The sequence below is a fragment of the Perca fluviatilis genome, chromosome 10 (assembly GCF_010015445.1).
Source record: "Perca fluviatilis chromosome 10, GENO_Pfluv_1.0, whole genome shotgun sequence".
Classification (NCBI taxonomy): Eukaryota; Metazoa; Chordata; class Actinopteri; order Perciformes; family Percidae; genus Perca; species Perca fluviatilis.
In genome coordinates, this window is record NC_053121.1 from 18,698,020 (window position 1) to 18,723,944 (window position 25,925).

The window sequence follows — 25,925 nt, forward strand, 5'->3', positions numbered from 1 at the left end:
TGCTCTACATCTGAGCTACTGAGCATGTGCAAGTGCAATCAAAGATAGTACAGAAGAAGAAGATGAAAAGAGGTCTCACTCTGTAGCTAAAACAGAAACCAGGTGAAAAGAGGATCTGCAGCAGTGAGAGAGAGCTGTGCAGTACAACAAAAATATGGTGTTTTTTGAAAATTAAACCATGTAAACCTATTCTGGTACAATCTTAAAATACAGTTATGAACCTGAAAATGAGCATAATATGGGCGCTTTAAAATAAATAATTCTGGTAAAGAAGAGTCTCAGCTTGGCCTCTCTAAACTTTAACTACTTTTGCTTCAAAAGTGCAAACCAAATGATTCAAAATTGTTTCTCACAATGTAGTCATAATGATCAACAGCAGAGAGTTCAGTTCTCAGTTCTCAGTGTTATTTATGTTTAGCTTTTAATGACCGGCAAGGTGATTTTTACTTTTGTACAATCTTAAAGGGCCAATTCACCGAAATGTGTTTGCTCATAGAATTGAAAATGTATATTTGAAACAGCAACAGCACTAGCATCATCACTTTCCAGAAACAGTGAGCTCTGGATAATCCTCAGAACATGCTTGTCAAAGGGACTGTAGAAAGTAGCTCAGATCAAAACAGTTCACAATGTATGAAGCAGGGACATTTTCTCTGGAAAGACAGGTTGTTGTTGATATTTTTTCAAAAGTAAAATCCTTTAATCAGCACAAACTAAATTTGATTTCCCTTCATTATATTGGGGCGGAGGCACAAATCTCAGAGGAAGATAAATCAAAAACTGGTCAAATGAAATAAAAATAAATTTGTTTTATATTTTTTGGGTGAATTGAGACTTTTACCATGACCGCTGATGTGCCAGTTTTAAATAAAATGTGTATTTTATGGCCGTCCATGTATAGGAGATTTCAGATTATAAAATGTGTGATGGGCTGTGTGTAAAGTATTTTCTAAGCCTGCCCTCTAGCGTTTCAGATTCAAAACTACAGCCAGTGATTGCATTGTGTTGTTTTTGGCTGAACTAACCCAGATGAAAACAATTCTCAATAATCCTAGCCAATGTTTTTCTTCTCTTTAAAACTAAATTACAAACAAAATTCAGAATATCCTGTTCTGTTGCAATATTGAAATGTATTCATGTGAATCAGTAATGTTATGCTTTTGATTGTGACATGCAGTGGTACCACTATAGCAACATGTTTACATTCAGCGGTGTCATCTTTGCTCAGCCTGTGTTTCTCCATGCTGGTGTTTACCAGAGCAGGATCCCCAGACAGGATCCCACAACAGTTACCATAGAAACTCCAGCGCCTGGCACCAGCAGAGCCGAGATGAGAGTTCATTTTCGAAGGATTCACGCAGAAAACAGATCGTAGAACAGAAAAAAACACATCACACAGTTTGGTTGAGAGTATCAAAAGATTTGTTTACTGATTCAGATTATGTCACAAAAACACTGTTAGGTTTTTAAAAAAAAAGCATTTTGCAGATTTGTCCATTTTTATGATTTTGTATGACCACCAGCATACATCCAGTGTAGGTCATAACAGCATATAATAACATTGATATAACTTTACAGAAGGACAATGATGACATTATTCACTTGCCTCTGTATGTTTTGAAATGTGTATTTAATCGTATCCTTCCAATATATCTGCATAATACAGTACTCTACATATCTCCTTCAGTCAATGTCTCATGCACTGACAAAAAAAGACAAGGATACTTTATTGAGGAATGTTTACTGTCACAATGTTTGTACCCTATATCTCTGCGATGGCGGGCAGCATGCAGGCTCGCACACGCGCCTCCCTCCACGCCGACCTGCAGTCGGAGATCCATTGGGAGATAAGGGATTGTCTGATGGTTGGATTCTGTCTCTCTGCCTCTGCTCCTCTGTCTGCTGGGATCCCTCTCCTGGCCTCCAACCTAGAGAAGTTGTGCTTTGGGGAGATGTTTGAAATAGTGCTGTGTAAGTCAGGGCAGCTACTCTTGCAGTGGTGTGGGAGGTCTGGACTTGAAGCACAGGGGATGCTGTAAGCTCTGGAGCAAGCCTGGCCCTCCCTCCCATGTTGCCTTGTAAACCTTTCCTCAACAAATGCTCTCCCCACACCTCCTGAGAGGTTGTTCTGGTGTCCATAAAGATACTCCAGGGGGTCAGAGTTGCCAAACATCAGCTCGCCATTCAGTTCTTTCTCGTTTCCCTGCTGCACATCGATGGCATTGGCCTCCTCTGTGAGGCTGAATTCAAAAGTGGTCGATGTGGTCCCACTGAGCCGTGACAGCCGCAGCCTCTGGTGCACGGCGCCCAGCTGTCGTGTGTGGATGTTGTCCGGGGAAACGCCCCTGTTGGGGAAGGTAGGGTGGGCCAGGTGGCAGATGGAGAGGAGGTAGTCTTCAGAGGAGACAGCCTGGCCGTGGCCAGCGATGTGGAGTGTGTTGGCCTCATTCAAATCCCTCAACGTCTCCTCGGTGGCCTCTCTGATTGTGGGCAGCAGGAGTCTTCTCTTGGACAGCAGTCTGGACCGCGGTCGCATAGCTGAGGGAAAGACAAGGAGGGAAGACATCAAGTTCTGAGCCAAAACAACATCTGTCAAATTTTTGGGAACATACAGAGTAATGTACAAGCAGTTTTACAGTAAATTCACTGAATGTTTTGAGGTTTTTAAACACATTTGCTGGATGTGGTAATAACAGTGGACAATGATTGGCTGATAGCATTACTGCTAAATTAGAAATTATGATATGATTTTAACAAGGTATAATAAAAGGCTGTGGCTGCCAGGTTCTGCTTTATTAGAAAACAGCACATCGATGTGCTATCCATCCAAGAAAACATTATTTTGATTCAACAGCATTTCGGAGACTTATTATTGAGAATAACATATTCATACTGTATATCCAATAGACAAACAAAATCAATTTTCTTTTAAGTGTACAGTTTGTTTTCAAGAGTCTATTTTGTTATATCTCATCAGATGAATGTGTTTTTCCAATGACATCATTTTTCTGCTGGACAAATAACTGTTAGGAGCCTGGAGCGTTTCAAAACACAACCATCCATTTTTGCCCCTGACTGTATCAAATCAAATGTAATTAGCCTTGCTCTCCTCTTCTTTCCCATTTCAGAATCCAGCCCCTGCTGACTTTGGAGTTGCAGTGTAAACAGTCCAAAATACAAACAATCCCAGCAAGGAGCAGCAAGAGGCAACATAAATAGATGACTATTTTAATTTAAATGCCATTTCAGTCATGTAAAGCCACAGAATGTGTCAGCTTATATTTTGTTATGTAACCCCACATTGTTTCTACCCAGAGGGTAGCCCACAATATATTTTCGGCTCAACCTCCATGCCAAATATAGTACAGCCCAAACCAAAATGCCAGCCTCTCCCAGTTTCTTCCAAGGTGTAACCATTGCTAAATTTAGACCACACCTTCGGTATACAACGGCTAAAAATGGTTCCACGGCAGCAGCTCTGTGCTGAAGTACAGAATAGGCACCCTGTGTATTTTCACCTCATGCATTTTCAGTAATGATTTTCTGCACTCACCTTTGTCTTTGGCGAGTCCAGTTGATCTTTTCTTATCTCTGTTCTTGCAATCTTAAATATCAGTCTGGAGCCTTTTTTTTCAGCTGAATCTGATTCTTTTTATTTTATTTATGATGCTGAGTCTCCAGCCAGTGATGCTGCTTCTCCTTGAGCGCGTCTCTGTAGCTCCAACTGTCTCTGATGAGAGGCAGCGGTAGAATGCAGATTTATCTTCTCCTCACATCCCTCCTCACATCCCTCCTCCCTCCCTCTCTCCCTCCCTCCCTCCCTCCCTCCCTAGCTTACTTTTGGTTTGCCCTCCTTCCCTGGTTCTAAAAATAGACACACCATCTATTTTCTCAGCCCAAGCACTGTCGGCCAACTGTATTGATGGAGGGAGAAAAACAGGGGCAGAGAAAGACAGAAGAGAGAGAAAGAGAGAGGACTAAGAAAAGGGAAGAGAAAGCAAGAGAGTATTGAGAATAAGAGGAGGAGGGGAAAACAAAACAGAAAAACAGAGGGAGAAAAAGAGATGGAGATTTATTTTGTCTTCATTTATTTCAAGACATGCAATTAAAATTAAAATGACTGACTGTAAATGAACAGTCACCCCCTGTCATTTTGGCAAATCTACCGAAATAGTAATATTCTTTGTGCCATGAAATCTACATATTGTGGAGCTAAACATGTTTGACATTGATCGTGTAAAGCATGTTACATGAGAGCTTTGCAAGTGCGTGTGTGTGTGTGTGTGTGTGTGTGTGTGTGTGTGTGTGTGTGTGTGCATAACACATAGATGAGATTATAGGAGGCTTCAACAGTCTCCCCTGTCGGATAATTGTCTTAGTCATTAATTATGCCTTTTAAGTATGTAATACACTTTACCACTGCAGTTCATGTAAATTTAGACTTTAGTCCCACACTGCTTTAATTTCTAGGTAAAGACGAATTTAGTAGAAACAGTAGATTATTTGTAGATTTGACAAAAAGCATTTGTTAAGGTGTTTATGAAGTTACACTAACCACCAAATTTCAAGAAAGTAATCTGATTTAAAACAAAAGAGAACTACTATTGCATACACATTTCATAATAAGTAGTCATGATGCACTTCTATAGTAGGTTAGTACTTGTTAGAGCCATTTTACTTCAAGTGTATATTCTTGTTTTTGTTTTGTTTTATTAGACAACTGAAATGTAGATGTGTATTTCAATCTATTTATGATGTGACGCATTCATGATTTGTGTAGGATCACATGACTGCTCACCAGAGGATTCATACACGAGACATCCTACTTCAGACCCTTCAGTCTATCAGATGCCCCTGTTATGTGTGTGTGTGTGTGTGTGTGTGTGTGTGTGTGTGTGTGTGTGTGTCTGTTGGGGGCAGCATGACCTCTGATGAGTCATATGAGTCACGTCCTCTTTGCATCCAACCTATAAAAAGATCTAATGGACTAGTCACAAAGAACTAAAATTTGCCTTAAAGACACACATGCGTACATGCTCGCACACACACACTTTCTCTCTTTCTCTTTTGGCACGTTGCTCAGTTATACTCTTGACAGACTCTCTGGCAGCACACGGACTGCATTCATCATGACAAACACAAGGCACAACATCAACCAGGCTTCAATTCTAAAGTATTTCAAAAGTAAAATGGCAGGATGTAAATGTATTAAAAGAAACAACAGCAGACACAGCATTAAACACCAGTCATGCTGGCATTTGTATTTGTTGCTGTGTGTGTTTACATGGAAATAGCTGTCTTATCAACAGGCATATTAAAGAGATTACGAATGGGTTGAGTTGTTTTTTGATGCAGCAACACTAACCCAGAGCATACTGTGCAAAGACAGACAATTAGCCACTGCAACATCAGATTATTGGACTACATTCAAATTGAGGCCATACAATAACTATAAAATTAATTGTGCTATTTTTTTTAGCACTCCATGATGCAGCGATAATCTTGTGCGGTTTATCCTAGTGACATACAATGTCAGCATTGTATTTTCACAATAAAAGATACAATCATTTCAGAGTGTTTCTATATACAAAAGCAAGAGGAGGGTTAAACACTTCCAGTCCGGTTCAGTGTGCCTCTTCTCTCTGACCTGAACCTTTTGTTGTCAGCCACTTGTAGGTTTAATAAGAATTAGATTGATACGGGAGAATGTTAATATGTTATATGTCTAATAAAAGATTCAGTGTGTGGGTGAAGAGAGCTTGACACTTTGAGTAGAAGGATGGATAAATGGAAGGGCTCTGGTTGTTGAGCCTGGTTATTGATTTTTATCACTGAGCTTCCTGCTGCCAGAAGGATGCTGAGAAACAGCCAATAGAGTCGTCCTCTGAAGGGCAGAGAGGGGAGTTTCCTCAGAGACACAACTGCCTTTTCCAAGAACAAGTTGTTTTGAAATATTTTTGGGAAAAATGTAATCACAAGGGGTGGGCAACATAACAAGAGCACATAACAGTATAACAATATAATACAGTTACAGTAAATAGAATCACATTGCAATAAATCTTGATTTAGAAATTATGACTTATGAAAGATTTTCAACATTGAGCAATCCATTGCAACACAACTGCAAATTATTGCCTTAAAAAATCAATACAATTGGATCAGCACTTCTCTGAAACAGTCTCGCCAAAAACTAAAAATAATAATCAATCACAATCTTCACGTGGTGGGCTGTTGGACTCCATTAGATTGTAACTGTACTGTTTTTGTGACACCTTAAGTACAAACCACGAGGGATAAGTTATTTAAATTGAGTCAGGAGAGCTATCATGAACTTGTTAGTTCTCTCTCAAATATGCTGTCAGTTGCATCACTACTGTGCCTAAATAAAATAAAATAATGGACTATATTATCCCATAATGTATACAAATATTCCTCTCTATTTTGGACTTTTCCCCAAACCACAGAAATGTACCAACTACATTTCATCAATGTTTGAAAATGCAAATGTTAGACCTTAGTAGTTTCTTTCCGGTATAATTTGGGTGTACACTACGCTTTTTGTTGATCTAGCCAGAGGGATAAAATCACTGTCCTAATTTGCTGCACAGTTGAACCTTTAACGAGTGTAACAAGAATGGTGTGGCCACTTTACAGAGGCCAGTAAAGCCAACTTTGAAAAAACAACCAAAAGGCAAAAGAAGAAAACCCTAAAAACAACGGATTGGCTTATGAAAGATATAAACGGTGAATAAAACAAAATGCTCGGCATCATGTATGTTTTTCTCTACAAGTCCAAAGACTGCTATTTCTTTTTACTGTCAATAAGCCAGAGTTTGAATGGTGTGACTCAACATGTTTTACAAAATCAATTTGAGAGTATAACCAGATGCAAAGTTATGCTGAGCAAGAGAGCGAGTGCAATGTAATGGTATATTACAGATCATTTCTACTCATAAAAACCTCAAAAAGCTCATCTCATGGTGAAGGGTCAGTCCACCCAAGTCAGAAAAAAAACGGAATCCTTTAGCGCTCAGTGTAGAAAAATGACACTAAAAAAATCAATAACAATCTTTTTGAGAAACAGTATTCAGACCTCAGTCCCTGTACTCCTTTTTTAGCTTCTTTAGTTTGTTATTAATTATTATTAATAACAAACTATTAATCTGCTCAACGGTTCGGTTGTACCCCACTGCAGCCATCTCCTATTGTAGCTCCTCGAACACGGGTTTTGTTCTCGAGGATCCTTCTAGTTTATTTTGCCGAGGACCATTATACTCCTAGGAGTCTCTCCTCCGACCACTGTTTTGATTTAGCATCAATGCTTCCACAAGCTCTGTGTTTTTAAAAATGGCGGTCACAACATTTTCTTTGGTGTCGTTGGTCACGATAAACCTACCCCCAGCCCCTGACGTAAGCAAGACTTGGTTCAAGACCGGTTCAAGACCAGCAAAGAGTTGGTGCTCTGAGAGGCGGTTCTTTGGCTGTCGAAACTCGAAGAACTGGTTCAAGATTAGGAACTGGCTCTGAACCGGCCCTCAAAATGCCTCTGTGGACACTTTTGGTTTAACCGGATGTGGGGAAAAAAAAATAAAAAATGAATTCCAGTATGACTCTACTCAAGTCAGCTGTTTTGTAAAGTTATCCTGCCTACTGCTGGAGCAGCTCCATCACAAATGAAGAGACTGAGCTTAGCTTTACTATATTAGACTCCATTTTAGCGATCAGTGACTTTTGGAAATAACATCAGTCCAAAGGCAGCTATGCTCTGAACAAACTGAGTCTGTCAAGATATTAAAAAAAGACAATAAAAATAGTGGTTTGAGCACAAATTTATATGTCAGATATTGCATTACTGTGCAATTAGATTTAAATATCCACTAGATTGAGAAAAGCTTGTCAACATGCTATTGATAATTTGATGAGATTGTTGAACTAGAAGCAGTACAGTTTTAACCTGAAACTGAAGCAGCAGTAGGGCTCATAGGCTCATTTTCTGACTACTGGTTGCAGCCAAAAACATAAAGAAGGGCTGCATGATAATTGTCACTGGAACAAAAACCACACAACACTGACAGTTGCAAAATACCACAGGCACTTAAACTTTAATAAATATCCCTTAAGTTCTTTTTCATATGTACAGATATCGTACAGAAAGATCCATAGATGCTTTTGCAGCTGCTGCAAGATGTACAATAATAACACTTTTAGAGAAAAGAAAACAAACTGGCCCTTAAAGCTTCTATTTGGATACAGTTAATACAAACAGCCTTGTTTATTTTAATATATTTTTTGTATTTTTTGTACGGTACATAAATAAATGCACGAGGGACATCCCTTTTAGCAACACTGGCAAAAAAAAGCACCATACTTGACTGGCCGTTAAAACAAAAATGCCATCAATATAGTTTTTGTCTTCACTTATTTTTCCATCTAACTTAATGAGATATCAAAATGTCTTGGGGAAGCACAACATGTTTGGCAATGTCCCTCGACATGCCGTAGCTTAACTTCCTGAGAGATGAGAGACCCCATGTAGTCAGACAGATGTTTGTTTTGGAAAAGGCAACACAATCCAAGCAGTGTAACCTTTACACAATTCAATCATACCAAAAGGAACCTTTGACTTTCTGATTGTATAGCGTTGCCATATTGCTTTCAGGCCTCCTAAAGCTCCAATTTGCACTGTGTATAGAGTGTTAGCCACTTAACAAGGAGACGTCTTCAGCTTTTCCTACAGTAGCTGTTATCGGGGGCAGAGATATATCTGTAGGGAAATGAGGATGGAGATTTGGATTCTAGGTGGTAGATTGTGCTGCTCCATTAGGGTCAGTAGGGATAATACCATTTTACAAACAATGTTAGACCTTATCTACCAATCATCGATGAATCCTCCAACATGACTATAAGTGGTTTGGGGGATAAAAGCTTGGATTTGTAAAGTGCTGGCCAAACTGGCAAACTGGATGTACACTTTTCATCCCTTCTGTTTCTCATTATTGTGTTGACACAGGCAATGTGATTTGCTTCAAATCTGCTACAATCTGTACTCTAAAAGGCTTTTCTTTATTCAAAGCAACTGTTCAAACATTTGTTCACGACATTCTCTCTCTGCAACAGTCCTGATTGTCATGATAGTAATATGACAGTTATTTTGTGGAAAGGCCTGATATAAAGCATCATGGCAGTTCAGAGGGGTTTAAACAGGGCTTACGAAAGTCTGTAAAGAAAACGTTCATCTCTATAAGAGAAATGGGAAGGCTTGGTCTTTCATAATGCGTGGCCTCTCTTCATTCTGAGGAGAAAGTTCCTCTTCTCCTCCAGAAGCTCCTGAATGCGTTTGTTCTTGGTTCTCTCTCGGAGGTTGACCCGGCGCTTTGGGATCAGATTGTTCTGGGAGATGTCGTTGTCTACGCCGACGATCCTGTTGTATATGACGTCGATGGAGTTGTTCTCACTGTTCTCCTCTGGTCTTTGCTGAGGTCTGATGATGGTTAACATGGCTGTTTTTTCGGTTGTCAGAGTGAAAGTGGTGGAAGGTGAGTCTGTGGCAGGGTCTGAGGTTGTCGTGGGAACAGGGATGCTCACAGGGATGTACTCAGACATGTCCAGCCAGGGTGAGGACGCAAGGTCCGTCATATCCTCACTGTTGATGGTCGGGATCACCATGGCGAAGCTGTCGTCTAGCACTATGGTGTCACTAACCCTTCCCACATCATTGTAGGACATTGTGAGGTCATCACCACTGAGAATGGTCCTTCCTGTTACTGTGACATCACCGCTGCTGGTCATTGTGACACCACTATACGGCAGGGTTCCACTAGGCATGTTGACTTCTTCAAAATGAGCGGTTCCAGTCGGCGTTATGACATCACCAAAAGTGCTGGGTCTGGTGGCTGAAGCATCGTGATACCACATTGGTGTCTCATCTGTAGTTGCTGTGCTGTTATTGATGTACGTAACATTGATTCTGGAGTCAGGCAAAGGCATGCCTGCACCTGTCGCATGTACACTAGTGGTAGATGAGATAGTGGAGGAAAGGTACTCTCTTAGTTGTTCTGGACTTGTATGTGGAGTAGGAGCTGTGGTATAATATGGAGACACTGTTTGAAATTTTTTCTTTTTTATCTTGGCCTTATTCTGATTAACCTTGACTTGAGAGTTTGTGGCATTTTTGAGACCTGGTTTTGGGTTCTTTTGGATATTTGTCTTTGTTTGCGTTTTCTTTGTAACTTTTGTCTTTGGCTGAATGTTCTTTTTGGGATTGGCCTTTGGTGGAACCTCCTTTTTGGGCGTGGGTATGTGTTTTTTCTTAGGAGTAGTCTTCACCGGAGGAGTCTTATTGAGAGTGGTCTTTTTAGGGGGAGTCTTTCTGGGAGTAGTGTTTGCTGCAGTAGTCTTTTTGGGAGTAGTGTTTGCTGCAGTAGTCTTTTTGGGGGTAGTCTTTGATGGAGTAGTCTTTTTGGGGGTAGTCTTTGCTGGAGTTGTCTTTTTGGGAGTAGTGTTTGGTGGAATAGTGCTTTGAGGAGTAGTCTTTTTGGAAGTAGTCTTTTTGGGAGTAGTGTTTGGTGTAGTCATCTTTTTGAGAGTTGTTTTTTCTGGTGTATTCTTTTTTGGAGCAGTATTAGTTTTCTTTTTTGAATTGATATTTAGTGAAAAATCTTTTCTTGTAGTATTTTTTAGTGCAGTATTCTTTTTTGGATTGATCTTTGGTGGAATCACCTTTTTGGGTTTTTTCTTTGGCAGAATCTTTTTGGGCTTGGATTTTACTGGGGCATCTGTTTTTGTACTGCTTTCTGTTGGATTTGTCATAGTCAGACTGCTTGTTGCTGGAAGGTGTGTAGTAGTTATCATACCAGATGTTGTTGGACTATTTATAGTGGTCTGTAACTGTGGATCTGTGTACTCGTCTATGTCTGGGACAGGCAGAGGTAAGGGATGAGCAGTATCACTGGGAGAAGTTGTAATAACTGAGGTTGTTGCCATGGAAAAGGTAGTGAAGAGGGCAGGGGCACTGGTAGCAACTGGAGGATGAGTAGTGATCATTTGTGTAGCACTTAGTGGGGAAGAAGTGGAATGAGGAACAGCAGTGGTAGAAATGGGAGGTGTAGTGGTGGTCCAGAGATTGATGGTAGAAGCTGCAATGGTGGTAATAACAGCTGAGGTGGGTTGGACGGAGGTGAATCCAGAGCTGGTGCTGGTGGGTGGAGGAGCTGTAACACTGGGCAGGATGGAAGTGATGGGGGTGGATGTGGAGCAGGACTTGCAGCACATGCGTTGGTAATCCGGTAGAGAGCAGTAGCGCTTCAGCACCTCCATACCACAGAACACAGAGCGGTCTCCATGACAACGCTGGCCTGTGGAGGAGAGAACAGAGAGCTGAGTCTGGGTGCAGTCAGCGGTAGAGACAATAAAGGTGTGTGTTCATATGTCCGATTGCTGGAATAGGTCTTTTGTATGTGACAGAATGAGCAACAAAAAAACTGTTACATTAGCATTAGTCTTTGTGTGTATGTTCGTTTATACATAAAGTACATGCATACGTGTGTGTGTTGGTTCCACACCGTGCAGAGTACAGCAGTAAAGCCAGACCATTAGCAGAGGATGCAGGAAAGAAGAGGAGAAAAACCCAAACATCAAAAGCAGTCATATTAGTCCAGAGCAGCTGAAATGGAAAAAGAAGGGTTGCCAGTCTTGTGTGTGTAACTATAACTGTACTTTAGGTCACATTGTTTCTAATTTTTACTTCATCCTGCTCATGTAGCTTTGTGCTGCCTTTGCTTCAGGTGTGCATCATTTTTCAACTGTTAAATTTTAATCCTCTACCACTTAACTTGTACAGTTTTTGTACCATGCCAGTAGAAATAACTTTGTTCTCCTGGCAATGTTTGACATTTCCTCTGACAAAGGATCTAGCCAGTGAACATTCCTGGTGAGAGAAGGATCACACTTTTTAAAACATTTTTATTGATACAACTTTGCTGTTGAGAATGACAGTAACTGAAACAATGAGATGTACGCCCCCCCCCCGCTCAATATATAGATATATTCTTTTCTTAAGAAAAATAATTCAACTGTATTGAAAGTTACAAGTTCACAGTCACTTTGGTAAAACACTTCATTACTTGGAAATCAACCAGTCAATCTGTTAATCGATTGAAAAAAAAACATGAAGTACATAAATTATATTTGCTGTTTAAATGAAATACATAATTTCCATGATGATGTAAAAACTGGAATGGCACATTAAGTGTCATATGAAACATTTACAAAACATTAATAAAATTTCCCTGATAAATCAAAGTGCATATAGACGCAGTGCACGTAGTCCATCTGAATGTTTCTTCAACGTTAGCCAAACGTTAGCCAGCCCCACGCAGCAGGCCAGTGAAGCCACAAAACAGTTACCCATAGTATAGAATATTATAGAAGAAAATAACAGTCATGAACATTATTAAATACAGTCAACACCAATGTTATATACAGTCGCACTGCTAGGTCTGGCTTGGTCTCATACAGTCCAACTCCAGCAGAAGGAAACCTTGGATAGCTCGCTACATAGTCACAACAGAAATATGTGATCACAATACAATGACAAGTCTGAAGTGTTTTTTTTCTAGATGCCATGTGTCGATACCCTAGGCCCTTTGTAAACCCTTCCCAGTAGTCGGACATTGGTCCAACATCACCTTGGTAGGTTTGATGGTTGGCGGGTGTGAGTTTGTTAAGTTGATTTGAAGCTGCCTCTATTCTGAGTGAAACTTTGAATGAGTAAAGCCATCTCTTTCACAGATAAATGCCATTACATTCAATCCAAGATAAGGCATTGTTCATGTGGTTAATGTTCATCAAAATAAAATGAGATCATCGGACGCTCTTAAATCAAAGTTTATGAGGTATTTCTGTATCTGATCGCAATGTGTAAAAGCCCAAATGATGAAGCTCCCCTTACACACACACACACACACACACACACACACACACACACACACACACACACACACACACACACACACACACACACACACACACACACACACACACACACACACACGCTGTCTCCCTCCTTTCCTCACACGCTGTCTCCCTCCTTTCCTCACACGCTGTCTCCCTCCTTTCCTCACGGGACTGAGATCAATATACTTTCACCGACAAGGCTAGTATATCTAATTCAATCTTGCATTCATTAACTCACTCATCACAAGACACACATGCACCCATACACACAGACAAACGCTCACACAGGTATACACATACAGATGATGGATGCAAATGTGCATGACAAAACGTGATCCTATCCTTAAAGAAAAAAAGAAGCAAGAGTAAACCACTGATCCATCTGAGAGAATGGAGAGGCAACTAACTGACCAAATCCTGCATAATATAGGTCTAACCCCTTCCCCCCAAAACACTTTACCATTATTAAATATTCATCTATATTCATGTAAAATCAATAAAAAAATACACATAACAGTCAAGGATCTAAGCGATCAATAGCAGTCCAAAGGTTTTAGGCAAATAAGCTACAGCTTATTCATGGTAAAACATTATTAATATTATTGTTACTCATATAGATTTAGATTTATAGGTATATATAAATACAAATATATTTATAGATGTATTTGTTTAAAGTCTGCAAGCACAAATAAGCTGCATTTATTGAACTTTAGTATAACAGTCAAAGAGAAGATGGCTGATGATGAGGTGAAATGGGAAGCAACCTCAAGCGGTCAGACTACCCTGTTTTTTTTGTGTGTGTGTTTTTTTTTTGATTTTTTTTTTAAATTAGCCTTTCTTCAAGATTCTTCACCACACAGTTCCCTCCCCCAAAAATCAAAGGGTTTACTTATGTCACTTCCTGTCCCTGTGCTGAGTTCCTGTCAATCTGGGAATGGAACGTAGAATGAGACGCCATTCTCATCCTCGAATAGATGTCAGATGAGCACTTTAGCAAAGATGTCCTCATTGTGACAAGATCACATTCACAATAAAGCTTTCATATTTTTTTTAATAACTTTTTTCTATATAGATATTTATATACCTTTTCTGTTTATTTTCACACCTGTTTCTCTCCACAATGACAGTGCGCTACAAAAGAAAAAAGCGCAGCTGCATCTCAGGATTGGTAACCCATGACAACACGCAGCTAGCTCGCGCAAAACATGGCCGCCAAATGCAGAGGGGGTCCCCTCTCACACATGAATGGCTCTTCGACACGTCTCAGGAGGTGCCCATGGAAACCTGTTCGCCTTGCCACTTCGAATCCTTTTCACATCAATTTTTTTGTTGATCTTTTGAGTTTTCGACTGGCCAGCGGTTACAACACAATGCTCCACAAAGGAGAGAGAGAGAGAGAGAGAGAGAGAGAGAGAGAGACAGAGCAAGAGAGAACCAACTAGCACACACAGGAGCCAGAGACCTCCCCCCATTAAGAGCCGTCTCAGACATACAGAGAGAGAGGCAACAATCCCCCCCCTCCCCCCAAAAAAGAGAAGCGAAAGCTTTGCCGCTCGCTCACGGGTGTGGGCACAGGCACGGCCATGGGGAAGGTCAGGGGGCCAGCCGGGGCCGGCCCTGAAGAGAGAGGAGGACAGAGATGGGCAGGGCCCAGCAGAGGACAGACATACAGCTGCGGCTGCTGCTGTGGAGACCAGGCTGGGAACTATAGAGGGAGGTTTTACGTGAGGAGATCTTCGGGAAGTTGGGGTTGGGGCGCGACAGCCACTGGATCAGGATGTTGCCGTTCTTGTTGAGGTCTGATGAGCCCTCTGCAGAGAAAAGAGTGATGACGTAGTTAAGGTGGGAAGGGAACTCTTTGAATGGTTGTTGTGATCACCTTTCACATCTTCTTTTCTACACTGCTATCATGGCCCGTTTGTCTCTGTGTATTCAAGGATAATCCCAGTTTATTACAATATCTGGCAACATGGTGATATTGCTAAAACAGGAAAAGAAACACAAGTGGTAAAACAGATTATCTGAGGGAAAAACAAAACTCTTGTAAATAAGTTTTGCTAACGGGGGGGGGTGGTTGGTTTGATTGTTTGACAGCTCGTGTTTCTTGCCCCATCATACTAAACTTCTTTTTGAGCACAGTGTTAGTACTGCATATAGGAATGTTGACCAAACTATGAAAACAACATCCACGGTTTAATAAACTCAATTCCTTAAGACAATTGTGTATAAATACATAAATTAAAGTGACTTCCACATAGTTTGCCCTGGCAGGTTATGTATGGGTTGGAGGTTCCTTAAACTCACTGGGACATGGATCCATGCGACAGACTCTGATGGTGTCGGGCTTACTGTCCAGACACAGGCCGATGGTGTTGTCCCTGGTGTGGCACAGAGCCTGCCTCTGCTGGGTCCCATTACCACATGTCACTGAGCACTGGAGATGCAGAACATACACACAAACCAGCACATTATTACAAATCACTTGTTAAATATGGACATTACATTTTTTCAAGTTCCCGTGTTTTATTTTTGGTAGTAGTAACAGGCAAGTAGTAACAGTGAAGATGATCTGTTTTTCGGAGGCTTATCAAACCTGCCAAGAACACAGTTATGAGGGAGTCTTGTGATATTTAAAAAACAGAATGTCTTACAAAAATAGCAGCTGTTAGGCTTCAATACAAAAATGTCTGTACAACTATTTTCCTGCAAAAAGTCAAATCGGCCAATTATTTCCCATTTCCACGTTGACCCGTGTCCAGCCAGCGTACCTGCGACCACGGCCCGACTCTCCACTGGGTGGGGCAGGGGTGTCGGTTGCAGGGTCTGCGAGTCTCGGGCCGGTCGTCGTTGCAGTGTTTATTGTGGATGGAATGTGTGGTGTTGTCATCTAACGGCTGGATACAGCTGACCGAGCGGATTTGCATCCCCGTCTTTCCACATGGTTTGCTGCAGTTCTGCCACTCCCCTGTCACCCAACTGGAGAACATCACGGGGGAGAGAGAGAAAGTTCTGAGGGCCTTTAAAATGTCAAAATGCTGAAGTAAACAATAAAAGAGGAGGTAAGAGAAGGCCAGCTGAATGTAAAAAATAAAAAAAAGCCTAAACTTGTCTATCACAGTTGTGTTATATTTTTTGCAGTTGGTGACATAATACAATGCATACATGGGTGGAGGGCAGGGCTTCTGGTTGCAGTCTCTGGAGTCTTCTCTACGTTTCATGTTGGATTTGTTACAGGAGCTCTTGTGGACCATCTTACTGTCAACTTTTCTTCTGCAGCCATATCGCAGGGTCTGCTTCCCTACAGCAAGAGGGGATGGAAAGTTTGACAAATGTAAGCACAGAAACATAAAGACAGACATGACAAATGCACGTAGTTGATCTCAGAGACACAACAGTTTCACAACAAGTATTTTCCTTGCTCGACTGTACCTCCGCCGCAAGGCTTATTGCATTTGGACCATCTCTTTGGAGCCCATTCATAGGCACTGTCCTCTACCAGCATGTTGTTCTGAATGGCAGAGTCACTGTCCATATTCATCATGTACTTATAAGACAAATTCACATCCTCATCTCCATATAATTTCATCTGCAAACAGAAAGAAGTGACAAAACTGAACACTTTAGATAACTGATATTATTTCAGACAAAACAATAATATTTCAAGTGTAATTTAGATAATTTGGTATGCAGAAAATGCTTGTGTATAACCAAATTCATTTTTAATTTTCACTCATTTCAATGTGTACCATGATCAGAATTCCATGTCTGAGAGGACCAGTGGTCTGAAGAGTCTCTTTGCCGTTGTCATTCTCATATTCCCACTCCACGCCCTTTTCTATGACCGAGTGGGATTCTTCGTTTTCCCCATTCAAGAAGAACAGTCCTGATGCCACGTTCTTTACAGCTGTAGATGGGTGAGAAATATTCATTGATTACACTTGTACCACACGCATACAATACAATGTAATACAATACAATCACACTGAAAAGAACAATGTACAATGTCAAATACCTAAAGTGTGTGAGGTCGCTTTCAGTTCTTGGATCAGTAAGTGTCTCGCTCCTCTGGGGATTTCAAGAACTTTAAGGAAACCTGAAATGAAACACACATCTGGTTTGTGACTCAAACATCATAAAAAGCTCATTTCACGCAGTTTCCTGACTAAAAGCCTCAGCTGATCCAGTAAAGAGCCCTTCCTAGGCTTACAGTCTTGACTATTTTCATCCAAAGTAAACATCTGATTCTGGGAATTTAGGTGCTGTAATGTAGGTCTGTTGCGGCGTCAAAGGTTAGATAATATACTAATAAACATTTGATCATAGAGTGAGGTTTGACGAAACTTCTTGGCAGTGCTTGACTCATGTGGAAACATGTCCACTCAGGTCTCACTGAGGCATGGACATGGTTACAAATCTTCCTCTAGATGGCGATGTTTAGCTGAACGTAACATGGTGTACAGACTATAAGCAAACACTGACCAACTATTTATCCAGTACTTACCAGCATGATAGACAGATGCTACACTGAGGGAGCCAAGTCAAGTCTGTCCTAGATTAAGATGAGGGCTATTGTGGCTGATAGTGTGTGTTTACCTTTTTTCTTGGCAGTACGTGTGATGGTGTCTTTGAAGGTTTTGCAGCTGGAGTTGTCTCCTCCACACACTCCACACTTATCCTCCTGCTTTGAGGAGCCGACCATGCCGTCACAGCCCACTTTCTGTTCATGAGGACATGGAAAGTTTAACACAGAAAGATCTGACCGCATGCAGCTGTCTTGCTCTCTCACACACATAACGTCACTCACCTCACACTCCCCTCGCACACACACACTGTGCGGGTCCTTGTATGAGCAGCGTGTGCCGTCCAGGACCATTCTCTGCATAAAGACCACATCGTGTGTCTCCTTGGATTGGCAATGCAGGTGGCAGCGTTTGTTAGCTGGGAAACAAACACAAACACACACAAAATGACCCAATTGGGTTGGATTTCATCATTACAACCAACATTCTTTTTTATTTTCTGAATGAGCTCTCCATGAGTCAGCGTGGCGCTGTGTCTCATTGTGTCTGTCTGTGTGACTCATGCTACAACTACATGAGCCTCCAGAGACAAAACCTGGCAGTTCATCCCAGTGAGAATGAACACTCCTACTTAATCACGTTTATTACACATGGACATAATCCAGAGACCTTGTCTTGTGTTGCTTTGACACTAATAAGCAGGTGGCAGACGTGCTACTGTAGAATTATAATATGTGGAGAAAACACACTTGTCTTAGGTTGAACTGAGAAAGCACAGAAACTCTTCTACAGTGTGTGAAATACGCTATGATAATCGAGGAAGCCTGCATATGCATTGCAGGTGTAATTATACGTGTGAGTCAAAGTGTAGGTACATTTATAATGTATTTATAGATTTATATATACCTCCAAGCCAGAGTATATATATATTAGCCACTCATTCCAAGAAGCTATTCATCAAAATGCGTGCGTTTAGTAAAATTAAGATGGTTTAAATAAAAAAAATTGTATTATAATTGTAGATAAATGGAAAATAATTAGCTTAATTACCTTAAAGACCCCCAAATTCAATTTTGATGTTTTCAGGAGGTCCAAGATGCTAAGTAAAGGGTCAGAGACCCCCTGAAATCCGCCATATTTTGCACACTGCTATAAGAGGAGACATCTGGTCACATCTTGTAAAAAATAGGAGACAATTTGTGGCTTCTGATCTAATGTGATAGACCAAAGGGTTGGCTGAATCGCTCTAAACAGCTGGTCACAGAACAGCCTTACGTTTCATGTTTCTGTGCTCAAGAGTATATTACAGTTTATCTGTTGACTTTGGAAAAGACCTAAATAGAGACAAAAAGCAGCAGCGTGTCAAACATCTCTGAACAAATACTACAAATTCACACTCTTAGCAGACACACACTTTTTCTCTCCGAACACTATCTGAAACTCAGGAGATGACAGACCATGAATGGAATTCAATTTCACCTCCCTGTTCACTTTTTTCTCTCTCTCTCACACACACACACACACACACACACACACACACACACACACACACACACACACACACACACACACACACACACACACACACACACACAGACAGACACGCACTCATTGAAAAGTAATTTGAGACTGAAAAAGCCTTGCTAAAAAATATGGCATTTAGAAATGATAAGAACGGAGAAAAACAATTTAGCACGGCCCTTCTTAGCGGAATGTGCGTAGCGTGACCTCCGATTGGATATGGAGACAGCTCAGCACTTTACTTTAGGGCTGCCCTTTAGTTGGATGATAATTTAATACCTATAAGAAAGGCAGTGACACCTCCACTTAGAGACAGGGTAGGTCTAACAACCACATACTACACTTTAAATCTTCTCAGTAATGTAAAGAGGTTTTGGATATTAAGTGGAGAACTTGGATAGTTTGTCCATATGTGCCAAGTGATACATGGATGGAAAAAAAAGATGCAGGAAGGGGGTTAGCCAAGTTCAAATGACATCAGTGAATGTGGCGAGAGAAGACACAGAGTTCAAAGAAGACTTTCAAAGAGATGGCATGTTTTTATGGGAGGGCGTAGCCATAGCTCAAAGCTGTACTCAGCCAGATGTGAATGACCTTAACAGAACACAACATATATATATATATATATATAAACACCTCTAAAACCCAACCGCATTAAATTAAATGTGTTGGCGGCTTTCATGCATATTTACAACTTCCACAGTGTATCATCACTTATGGTTTGTCATTCTCAGGCTGGTATCTTTATTGTGACGGCCTCTTTCTGTGTCCATCTCTCCACAAAAATGCTTAACCCCTTTCCATCTGAGGGTGTGTACTCACGGTCTGTGTGTTCATAAGGAAGCCATTGTTGCGGTTTGCTGTGGATTTCAAAGCGGAGGTCCGAAGCGTCGCATTGCTCCTCTCGCGTGTCACTGTAGATATCCTCGCACTCGTTGGTGTTGCACATCTGGAACTGGTTAGTCGCCCCCATGCAGGAACGGCCCCCATTGGCTGGTCTGAGAGGGTTGCAGGGCAGAGGACGCATTGCCATTCAAAATGTGTGTTTTGTTTCAGTTCTAAAATTAACTGCCTTATATTGGATAACTTGGGCTAGAAATAATACATTTAACACTTGTACAAATTATCTTGATCTATGTTTAAGGTGCAAATTATCACTATCAGGAGTCAGTGCAACAAATATCAGAGGTTTACTATCAAGAACTCATAATGAGGTATGCTTGCTAAAACAAGTGTAGAGCTTCAGCTGAATTTAGCGTAATTAAGAACAGACTGAAAACTTTCAAGACAGATAGACAGACAGACAGAGAGACAGATGCGTGCACACACACACACACACACACACACACACAGTTTCATACCTAGGATTGTCACATTCACGTGTGCGAAATTGTACTCCTCCACCACAGGTGCGGGAGCACTGACCAAACTCGCTCCACGAACCCCAGTTTCCATCTTGCTTTATAATGTCAGGTGTCAACCAGATGCAGTGACCTTTAAAGCAATGCTGCAATAGGCAAAGAATACAAGAAACAGTTGCTATTTGGATACAGTGTGCCATCAAATCATTTTTGAGTTGAAGTTGAAGTACAACAATGTAAAAATACCTTCCCGTTCCCGCACATGGTGCCATCAATGGGCGGTCCTTTCTTGGTCTTGCAGAAGAAGGGATTGTCTGGGTGGCTACACCACAGCTGCTTACATGGGTCAAATGTGCGATACTGCAGGGCACACAGAGAGAGACTCCTTCTTACAATTAAAAGCCCTACTACACAGTACACACACTGGGCTAACAGACTGGCCTTCAATAATACAAGTCAACCAACATGAGACAGCTGGAATGAGACTAAACACTAAAAAAAAACCACAAAAAAAAACCAGAGATGAGAAGAGAAATTTCACTACAACAATAACGACAACAGTATTATACCCAACAATAACAACACCGACCCTGCACTGTGTCACTGCACTGTACACTACGCTCCACTGAGAAACACACAGCCATTCATGCAAACTAAACCAAAGGATGAGAGAGAGAGACGAGACTCTCAGAATGAGACAGCCCGTGGTTTAATTAGGTCAGAGGGCAGAGGGCAGAAGGTTAAAAGGCCAAAAGCCGAGGTCTCATTGACCTCAAAAATGACCTTGGACACAGATCAAGGACCAAATTCTCCTCCTTGATTGATGAGGATACCACCAAACTGACTCGCAGTCCAGTGTCTGAGGGACTGTGCCCTCCTCCCTCCTTTCCACAGACTTTCATACCCACCATGACCCAGGGGACCTTTGCAGGTCAGAGGGCGAGTCACAATCAATGGCTAGACTGTGGTAGGTAATCACCAATGACATCAGACTGGAGGATCCTAAAAGCTGAAGTGAAACATGGAAAAACAGCCTCTGTTCTGGCTCAGCCCTTTCCCGTTGGATGGGAAAGACATTTTTCCAACCTTTTCCACTCGTTTATAGACGCGAGTGTGCCAATATAACGAGGCTCGTCCTGCCAGCGCTGCTGTGATTTAACACAGATTTGCAGGAAAAAAATCGGGATATGGTACAGTTCAACTGTTGAACTGCCCCATAGCCACTGAACCAGTATAGTCAGTGTTTTTAGGGATTTTACAGCCACTGCCTCTGGAAATGAGCATTTTAGAATCCTGCAGACTAACATCCAAAATATGATGATGGGTAGAACAGAGAAACAAAGTACAGTGAAAAAAAACGAAAAGTAAGGAGCAACGTTACAAACAATTACAACTTCAGAGGACAAAAGAAAATCTGAGAAAACAAATGACGGGCCACATGTCTTCCGGGAGGTGGGGTTACCTTACCTGCGTTCCTGACTGGCCCCGCCGGTGTAGTTCCAACAATGCTTCACAGTCAAATAGATTTTATTTTGTGTGTTATTTATGTGACAAAATACTGTTTGTGATAGGATCATGTGAAGGCACTGTGGTATCAAGGTAAGTGTTGGGATTTAAAATACATGAAAAAAACAGAAAAAAGAAATAGCTATAAAAACCAATTACCTGCTTTTAAGCAAGATGCCAATCCCACCAGTGGCCGGGAGAGGAAAGCAGAGGACATCAGAAGAATGTGAATAGCTGTGTATGTGTGACTCTTTCGTTACAGTGTAGATCAGAGATAGATGTCAGCACTGCGTTTAGAAAACCTTTAGAGCTCAAGAGTTCCCATACAAATCCATCTTCCACAGTGAAATTCAGCAAATTCTGAATTAACTGAACAGACTGAATTCAAAGTGAGTTTACCCCAACTCTGAAAAACTGCATCATCTCAGGAGATAGAGTGATGCTAAGCTTGATTGGTGGAAACTGTTGTAGAAGTTGCCTTCTTCAGTATGTTAGGGCAGCTAGTTGTTAGTAAACTCTATGCTATGTTAGTAAAGTGACCATGGGACTATGGGGATCTCTTACCGCGGTGCACATCGTGTAGCCCACGCCGAAGTCAAAGCGACACTGTTCGTTCATGGAGTAGTGCAAACCAGGAAGCTGAGGCAGGGACGGCCAGTTGTGGTCAAAGGGGTCGTCACGGAGACAGTCATAGGAACTGCAAACCAATGTAAAACAAATGTGATGAAATGTGACTTTCTTCTTTTCTTCCAGTTATTCATGTCATTGTGCAGTATTAAATCTAGGGCTGCAACTAACGATTATTTTCATTTTTGATTAACCTTGGGATTATTGTCTTTAATAACTTGTTCTATAAAATGTCATGAAACAGTGAAAAACACACAATTTCGCAAAAGCCCAAGGTGACGTCTTTCAATCGCTTGCATTTTCCAAAACCAAAAGTTATTCAAGGTACTGTGACAGAGGGTTAAGAAAATCAGCAAAAATTCACATTGGAAAAGTTGGAAGCCATTAATCTTTGGCACTTTCACTTAAACATTGTATTCATTAATCAAAATAGTTACTGATACATTTTCTGTCGATCAATTAATGCAATTAATGACTTGGTTTAGCTCTTATACACTTTAAATCCCTAATGTATTGAAGTGTTCTCACGTAGTGTGCGTGGTGGATCACTATGCCTTCAGAAGCTGCCAACTTACCTAAAATTCATTAAAAGTCATTAAAATGTGTTTAATGGAACGTTTCATGAAACGTTCAAATTTGGGTTTTTTTCACCTTGAAAACCATTCAGGCAGTAAGACTTGTACACTTTGTAATATAACAACTTTTAGGATAATAATAAAATCACACAAAATATCAACAGGACACAAATTCAGTAAAACAATATTGATGCGAGTATCGCCCTTTAACAACCAATATATAATTAAATCCTAGTAAGAGTCTGTCTGTGTGTGTCTGTGTGTGTGTGTGTGTGTGTGTGTGTGTGTGTGTGTGTGTGTATGTGTGTGTGTGTTTGTTTGTTTGTGTCTCACCTTAGGTAGCGTCCCAGCTCTTGCATGCTACATCTGGACCAGTGAAAGCGGTGGAAGGCAGCTTGCACCAGTGGGGCCATGATGCTGCCCATGTGCACCTCATCGCCACAGCGGTTCCCCTGGCCATCATGCTCCATCCCCAGCCTGCAGACAGAGACAGAGAGAGAGAGAGAGAGAGAGAGAAGGGAAAGGAGATGAACCAGCGGAGACAGATTGGGAACATGTGGGAGGAGAAGAAGAACAAGGAACAAAGGGAGGGAGGGAGGTAGAAGCAATTCTCTCATCAGAAAATTGGCTGAGGTGACCGATGGATCAAACTGTAATAAATCAATACAGTTTTATAAGACTGCTTTGTTGTCTTTTGCCGAGGGCAGGCTTTGAGACTTCGTTATGGCAAATGCACTTACACATGTCCGGTCTCGTGTGCCACCACAAAGGCAGAGGAGAAACCATCCTCATGATTCAAAGTGCAGCTCCTTACCGGATGGCACATGCCCGTCACTGGGGCGTAACCTAGGCAACCAGGAAGAAAGACACAATGGTCAGGATTTGTAGACTTATTGTTTATAATAAGTTCGCTCTGCTCATTTCAGTGTATTCTTCCAACACAACATTTCACACAAAATGTACACAAATCTAACAAACCTATTCACATGTGCATGATGGAAAGTAGCAAGAAGAAGAAAAGTGGTGTATTACTTAAATTGTCCATACCCACCCAAATATACACATCAGTCAGAGCTCAATAAACCTAAATATTACTCATTGCGTTCATATTCACATATCACATTATCTGATTGATGCATATGATGATGTATATATTTTCTTAAATTCTTTCATAAATATTTGAACAATATTTTAATTCAGTCTCTAGGCAAATCTTTAATTTGAAATACTGAAATATATATCTGCTATTGTGCTCATTTTTGGTTAAATATACTCACTTTTCACTTTAAATCTGAGACTTATCTATCCAAAGATATGCATAATGTATACTACTTAAACACAGCAATCTTTGAAACACTAATCCTAACCCTAAACCATCCCTTCCACCCTGACATATGCCAATCTCCAACTCCCTGTGTGCATGTCTGTCCAGTACTGCCTTTAATTGTGGGACTGTGGCTGGCCCTTCTCTGCCTATTGATTTTCTGCTGCTGAAGGCTGAGCCCAAGGGCAGCTGAAGGGCTTCTGAATAGCTAGGCCACTGCCTTTAGAGGCCTCTCCCCTGGGCCTGCCTGTTAGCCTGCACTCTGCTGCACAGAAAACCACCAAACCCACGGTGCACTATGCAGCTTTATGGAGGAAGAGGAGAGTTTTCCCTCTTGAGTTGTAGGTTCTCAAGAGGGTGTGTGTGCAGTTTCGATGTATGTACTATATGTTAAACCTTAAGGGTTTAGTATGTTCATGTCTTCCGTTACCCTGCATGCCCGTGGGGCCAAATTCCTGTCGTGTGAGGAAGATGGCGTGATCGTGATACTCGGCGTCTCCTGTGTCCTGCTTCTGCTGCAGGAAGGCCCAGCGACACACGTTCTCCAGACTCTGAGATGGGTTTCCCAGTTCAATCAGACTCATGGACTGAAAAGAGAGAGACGCATACAGGGAAAGAGAGAAGAGGGCGTAAAGATTATACAAAAACAGGGAACTAAACCTGCTACTTGTTTCAGGTTACAGTCCTGATACATTTACATACATTTTTATTCAACCCTGTAGGGGGCAGTGTCACAATGTTGTATATTGTCAGCACATCTTGCAAATTGCTGAGGTGTACAACACACACACACACACACACACACACACACACACACACACACACACACACACACACACACACACACACACACACACACACACACACACACACACACACACACACACACACACACAGAGTACTCACATTAATGAAGGATTTAGGATCCTGTAATCTTGATGGCTTCAATAATGAATAGGGAACTGAACACAGAGCTGCCTATTAATGAGCTATGCACTAATAGTAAAAAACATGTCCAATTACAGAATATTTACTTATGATTAACATCCTGATAGCAGCGATTGCTTCTATTCACCTTCACCTGTCATTCTCTTCCTCATTAGATCTCCACTCCTCTCCCTCCCTACATTTTGCTGTACGTCTTTCCATTTCTCTCCTCCACTGCTTCCTTTTTGCCTAGCTTTCTACATTTCCTCGCCGTTTTCACACACTCAAAATGCACAGCTGAATCAAACAGTGTGTCATGTGAGTGTGCTGCAGTGAAGACATATGGCCTGCCTCTGCACAAACACGCCTTAGACAGAGTGCACTGCACACGTGTGCTTCATCATGTTCATCAGGTGATTGTGTGTTTCAGTGTGTTTCATGTATTTGGAATTGTGTGTATGTGTGTGTGTGTGTGGTGTGTGTGTAGGTGAGCCTGCATTCAGGGTCACATAGCCAATCGGCAGGCTGTCTGGGTGCAGCTCTGTTGCCACGGTAATTGGGGATGATGGACAGCCAGAGCTTTGGCTGAAGCTGCATAGGGGCTGGTTCT

The 25,925-nt window shown here is 41.4% G+C and overlaps 2 protein-coding genes and 1 long non-coding RNA gene across 8 annotated transcripts in view; 1 reads left to right on the forward strand and 2 right to left on the reverse strand.

Annotated features, from left to right (window-relative positions):
- Positions 1 to 1,404: 1,404 nt before the first annotated feature.
- Positions 1,405 to 3,784, reverse strand: si:dkeyp-72g9.4. The gene is made up of 2 exons (XM_039812729.1): positions 3,554 to 3,784; positions 1,405 to 2,538 (listed from the first exon to the last, which is right to left on the reverse strand). Exon 2 carries the CDS (start codon positions 2,534 to 2,536, stop codon positions 1,763 to 1,765), a length of 774 nt encoding a protein of 257 aa, XP_039668663.1. The 5' UTR covers positions 2,537 to 2,538; positions 3,554 to 3,784; the 3' UTR covers positions 1,405 to 1,762.
- A 4,291-nt stretch (positions 3,785 to 8,075) lies between these two features.
- LOC120566918 (A disintegrin and metalloproteinase with thrombospondin motifs 2-like) overlaps positions 8,076 to 25,925 on the reverse strand; it is a 202,201-nt gene continuing 184,351 nt past the window's right edge. For 5 of the 6 annotated variants that reach the window (XM_039813621.1, XM_039813619.1, XM_039813620.1 and 2 more), the window contains 17 exons: positions 24,819 to 24,975; positions 23,805 to 23,910; positions 23,398 to 23,541; positions 22,427 to 22,559; positions 20,603 to 20,716; positions 20,357 to 20,502; positions 19,818 to 19,993; positions 17,759 to 17,892; positions 17,548 to 17,671; positions 16,967 to 17,047; positions 16,701 to 16,858; positions 16,384 to 16,540; positions 16,117 to 16,252; positions 15,723 to 15,930; positions 15,259 to 15,388; positions 14,679 to 14,765; positions 9,268 to 11,354 (listed from right to left, as the gene is read on the reverse strand). In XM_039813621.1, coding sequence (XP_039669555.1) covers positions 9,268 to 11,354; positions 14,679 to 14,765; positions 15,259 to 15,388; positions 15,723 to 15,930; positions 16,117 to 16,252; positions 16,384 to 16,540; positions 16,701 to 16,858; positions 16,967 to 17,047; positions 17,548 to 17,671; positions 17,759 to 17,892; positions 19,818 to 19,993; positions 20,357 to 20,502; positions 20,603 to 20,716; positions 22,427 to 22,559; positions 23,398 to 23,541; positions 23,805 to 23,910; positions 24,819 to 24,975 — 4,278 coding nt within the window. Of the gene's footprint in view, positions 11,355 to 14,678; positions 14,766 to 15,258; positions 15,389 to 15,722; positions 15,931 to 16,116; positions 16,253 to 16,383; positions 16,541 to 16,700; positions 16,859 to 16,966; positions 17,048 to 17,547; positions 17,672 to 17,758; positions 17,893 to 19,817; positions 19,994 to 20,356; positions 20,503 to 20,602; positions 20,717 to 22,426; positions 22,560 to 23,397; positions 23,542 to 23,804; positions 23,911 to 24,818; positions 24,976 to 25,925 lie in introns of all 6 variants that reach the window. The other variant, XM_039813617.1, reaches the window with a different exon arrangement.
- On the forward strand, positions 14,689 to 23,741 carry LOC120566919. Its single transcript, XR_005640490.1, has 2 exons — positions 14,689 to 14,796; positions 23,403 to 23,741. It is a non-coding gene; the product is annotated as an uncharacterized LOC120566919 (long non-coding RNA).

Coding starts and splice junctions, on each gene's coding strand:
- si:dkeyp-72g9.4 (XM_039812729.1), bottom strand. CDS start 2,536: ATGCGACCGCGGTCCAGACTGCTGTCCAAGAGAAGACTCCTGCTGCCC.